The sequence below is a fragment of the Gavia stellata genome, chromosome 5 (assembly GCF_030936135.1).
Source record: "Gavia stellata isolate bGavSte3 chromosome 5, bGavSte3.hap2, whole genome shotgun sequence".
NCBI classification, from domain to species: domain Eukaryota; kingdom Metazoa; phylum Chordata; class Aves; order Gaviiformes; family Gaviidae; genus Gavia; species Gavia stellata.
In genome coordinates this window covers 16,297,529-16,301,871 of record NC_082598.1, presented here as the reverse complement: position 1 = coordinate 16,301,871, position 4,343 = coordinate 16,297,529, and the positions used below count along the sequence as shown (strand labels likewise).

The following is a 4,343-nucleotide window of genomic DNA, read 5'->3' as shown; positions in this document are numbered from 1 at the left end:
GCGCCGCCAGGGACCCGCGGCGGCGCCCGGCGGAGCGCGGCGCGGCGGCCCCGGCCCTATGGGCGGGCGGGCCGGCAGCGGCGCAGAGAGGCTGCCCCCGCTGGCGCCCGCCCTCCCGGCGGCAGAGAAGGGCCCGGCACCGGCGCGGCCGTGGCCGGCGATGCGGTCGCCCAGCTGAAGGCGCGGCGCGGTCCGCTGCTCGCCCGCGGGGCCGCCCGCCGCCGGGCCATGGCCGTCCGCGGCGGCAACGCCCTGACGCCTTTCTCCATCCAGGCCATCCTCAACAAGAAGGAGGAGCGCGCCCGCCACGCGGCGGGGCGGCCGCCGCCCCCGGGGGCGGCCGGCGGCTGGCGGCTGTGCGGAGCCGCCGAGGGCCCGCCGCTCCCCTCGCCCGCCGCCGCCGCCGCCCGCGCCCCGGCCCCGCGGACGCCGGCGGGCTGGGACTCGGACTCGGCGCTCAGCGAGGACCCCGAGGGCGAGCGGCGCTCCGAGGAGGAGGGCGCCGGTGGCAGCGCCCGCCCCGCCGAAGCCGCGGGCGGGGTGCGGCCGGCAGCGGCGGAGGAAGCGCAGCCCCCGGAGGCGGCGGAGCGGGACGCCGCCGGCCTCAGTGACAGCGAGATGTCGGCCGCCGTCTCAGGTAGGGGCGGCCCCGCCGGCGGCCCCTCCGCACCCGCGCGGGGAGGGCGGGAGGGTCCCGGGGGGGCTGAGAGCGGGAGCCGATCGGGGCTTTCGGCCGGGCCCGCGGGGCTGTGCAACGGGCCCGGCGTGTGCCGGGGGAAAAAGCCCCCGAAACTCGCCCCGCGGGGCGAGAGGGGCCGGAGCGGGGTGAGCCCTTTGCCAGGCCGAGCCCGCAGCCCGGGCGGGCGCCCGGCCCTTAGAGGAGAGCGAGAAGCCGCGGCTACTGTCCCGGCGGCGGGGTGGGCAGCGGCTCGGCGGGGCCCGCGCCCGCCCCGTCGCTGCGGGCTGGCCGCACGGAGCGCGCCCGGCCGCCTGCGCGGGTGCGGGCCCTCCGAGGAGCGGGGCGCGGGGGATGTGGGGGTCCCGGTGCCTGCCTGCCCTGACCGCCGTGCTCTCGCCCTGCCCGCAGATCGCAGCCCCCCGGAGGAGGACGGAGCGGGCAAGTGCGGGAAGCTCTTGCCGGGGGAGGAAGAGGCGGCGGCGCCGAAGCCGCGGAAGAAGCGCTCCCGCGCAGCCTTTTCCCACGCGCAGGTCTTCGAGCTGGAGCGGCGCTTCAACCACCAGCGGTACCTGTCGGGGCCCGAGCGGGCCGACCTGGCCGCCTCCCTGAAGCTCACCGAGACGCAGGTGAAGATCTGGTTCCAGAACCGGCGCTACAAGACCAAGCGGCGGCAGATGGCCGCCGACCTCCTGGCCGCCGCCCCCGCCGCCAAGAAGGTGGCCGTCAAGGTGCTGGTGCGCGACGACCAGAGACAGTACCACCCCGGCGAGGTGCTGCGGCCGCCCTCGCTGCTCTCCCTCCAGCCTTCCTACTACTACCCCTACTACTGCCTGCCCGGGTGGGCTCTGTCCACCTGCGCCGCAGCCGCCGGCACCCAGTGAGGGGCACACACACATCACCCCTCCCCAGCCCCCCCACCACACACACTGGCAGCCAGGAAACCCACCTCCCCTCTGCCACCCCCCTGTCCATCCATCCATCCATCCATCCGTCCATCCATCCGTCCATCCATCCATCTTCTCAAATCCAGAGCCCCAGCTGCAGCTCTCAGTGCCTCGGACAGTATTTATTATTATTTTATTGTTATTTTTATTATTAATATTATTTGGATGGTTCCTCACTCTCTCCTCTTCCAACGTAGGACTTCTTGGCCACCCCCGCCCCGATCCTCACCCCGTCCCCACCCCGCCAGCCGAGGACTCTCGCGATTCGGCACGACTAGTTCATGGTATCCATGTTGTCAGTGTATTTGGTGTAGACTTTTTGTTTGTTTGTCTTATTTCGCTTCGGATTGGTAGAGACTCGATCTTGTATGGGAGAGAGAAAGAGAGAGAAAAAAAGGAGAGGAAAGAAAACCTCAACCCTCAAAACCAAATGCAGCTCAAAAGAGGAGATCAAGGACTCCCTCGGTGGATTGTAAGGAAGATTATTTTTGACGTCTGTTTGAGTCCTTGGTCTTCCAACTCGTTGCAAACTGAGTGTGCCTTGTATGGTGCTGAATGTAAGGAAGCCTCTTTCAGATCCCCCTGCTCTTGTTGCCCATGTTATTCCTGTACTCCATGATCCCTGGCAAAGGATAAATAAGTCACAAAAGGGTGAGACTTATATCGAAACTCCAGACTTCTTCTTTTCCTTTTTTCCTGAGATCTTTCCGTGTTCGGGGAGGGAGGAGTTACGGATTTTTCGCACTTTCCAGTTGTATTAAAGTTGTTATTATTATTTTTATATTCAATGTGAATATTTCTAGGCAGGCTTTTTAAGAAATCGATGTAACGGGAAATTTAATACCATCAGTGCCTTTTACAGTTCTTCTGCAGACCTCTCCTTCAGGGGCGGGGATTTCTGATCTGCTCAGCAATGTAATTACAGTCTCTTTCTTTCAAGGTAACTCATTGCTTTTTTTTTTCCTTCTTTTTTTTTTTTTTTCTCCCTTTCTCTTTTAATGGCACTGTGCACTCAACTAGATTATTTACTTCAAATGAATTGTGAATGTTTGTAAGCTACCCGCTGTACTTTTTTTTTTTTTTTTTAATTTATAAACTTTAGTCTAACAGTTCGCTCTGCCGCATGTGTCGTTTCTGAGAGCGGACACGGGTGTCCCCAGCGACTTTTTCCCCGCAGCAGACTTCGGGCTGTAGCTCGGACCGCGTCCCTCCTTTTCCCACTCGCGCGGAGGATGGCGGTGGCTCCGGTGGGAAATGGCAGCTCCGGCGGTGGGGATCGCGGGGCCTGGCGGAGATCTCGCCCTCCGGTCCCAGCGCCGCTCTGCCCCTCTGCACCGTGCAGCGCCGGTGCCGGTTGCCTCCGTGGGAAGCGGAGGGGGCAAAGGGGCTCGGGCCGGGCGCCTTAAGGAGTTCTTCCATGACGCCTGTCCGGCATGGAGCGATCCCCCCTTCTGCCGGAGAGCCGGGATCGCTGGTTTAATTTGCAGCCGCCCGGGTCACGGTGAGGATGCGGTGCGGTCGGAGGAGCCCCGGCGGCATCAAATGGGTTTTCCCGTGCGAGGGCTGTCTCGCTGTGCGGGCTGGAGCGGGCGGCCCGGCAGTCGCCCGCTTCCCCGGGCCGTGTCGGTTTAAAACCTTGGCAGCTCCCGGGGCAAGTGCGTGGGCCGGCGGATTGTTTCCTCTCTGCCGGAGCCCGGCGGGGAGGCCGGGGCCGGGGGCCGCGGGCGGGCGGGCGGAGGCTCCGGCTGGGGCTGCAGGAGGGGGCTTCGCAGTCCTCGGCGACACGGCCGAGGCTGTTTGTATCCCGACACAACCGCGATAGCCGCTTGGGGCAGCCTCCCGCCTCGGACTGAATCCCCTCCAAGCCTCCGCGGCGAGCCCGAGCCCTCGGCACGGTGCTGGCAGCGCATCCCCGCCGCCGGCTGCCGTCCTCCGGCCTTCCCCGCCGGAGCTAGCGCTGCCAGACGGGGCGGGCAGCCTGCGCTGGGGCGCGCAGCTCCACCCGGGGGGCCGGGGCCGGGCAGTGGCGCGCAGATGGACCGGACCCGGTGGTGGCCGCGGTAGTTTCTCCACGCCGGTGGAGCCCTACCGCGGCCCGCTCACAGGCGGCCGCGTTGCCTGGGCGCCGCCGATTCTCCACCGCCGCCGGCTCCTTTCCCTCCCCGCTGGGTCGCACGGGCTTCCCTCCGGCTCCCGAGCAGGGAGTGGCGCGGAGGAAGCCCCTGTGCCCCATCGCCCCACGGCCGCGGTCCTTGCGAGCCGCCCCAAGAGGCGGCCGGGCTGTTTCCTCGTCAGCCCCCTCGCCCCGGCCCTCCCGGCTGTTATTTCGCGCTCCCCAGGCTCGGGCAACCGGCGCTGCGGGCGGGCTGCGTTTGCGCTGCGGGGGAGATGCACCCGGGCTGGCACCCCCCGCTGCCCTCGGCGGAGGGGAGAGGGGCGGCGGCGGCTCCCCGGGGTCTGCCCCGGCCCCAGCGCGGACTCGGGGCGAGCTCTCTGCCTCTAAAGCCCTTCTGGCACGGGGGGCATGCTTTGGGTTCGGTTTCGTTCCGCCGGGCGGGTCGGCAATCCTGTCGGCGAAAGGAGCGCTCCAGATGCAGCGGTCCTGGCGAGAAGCGTGCTCTGTAGAGCAGAGCTTGGCGGATGCGGGGGGACTGACATTTATTAGGCCCGATCCTGAAATCCTTTTTCTTTTTTTCTTTCTCCCCCCCCCCCCCCCAACT

The 4,343-nt window shown here is 66.8% G+C and overlaps 1 protein-coding gene across 1 annotated transcript; it reads left to right on the top strand.

The window, feature by feature from the left end:
* The first annotated feature begins 228 nt into the window (after positions 1-228).
* Positions 229-1,560, top strand: NKX3-2 (NK3 homeobox 2). Its single transcript, XM_059818150.1, has 2 exons — positions 229-637; positions 1,088-1,560. Exons 1-2 carry the CDS (start codon positions 229-231, stop codon positions 1,558-1,560), a joined length of 882 nt encoding a protein of 293 aa, XP_059674133.1.
* Positions 1,561-4,343: the final 2,783 nt, after the last annotated feature.

What these genes read in the sequence shown, in the direction of transcription:
- NKX3-2 (XM_059818150.1), top strand. Translation starts at nt 229, where the DNA reads ATGGCCGTCCGCGGCGGCAACGCCCTGACGCCTTTCTCCATCCAGGCC. An exon ending in GATGTCGGCCGCCGTCTCAG is followed by an intron (nt 638 to 1,087) that starts GTAGGGGCGGCC and finishes CCCTGCCCGCAG; the next exon opens with ATCGCAGCCCCCCGGAGGAG.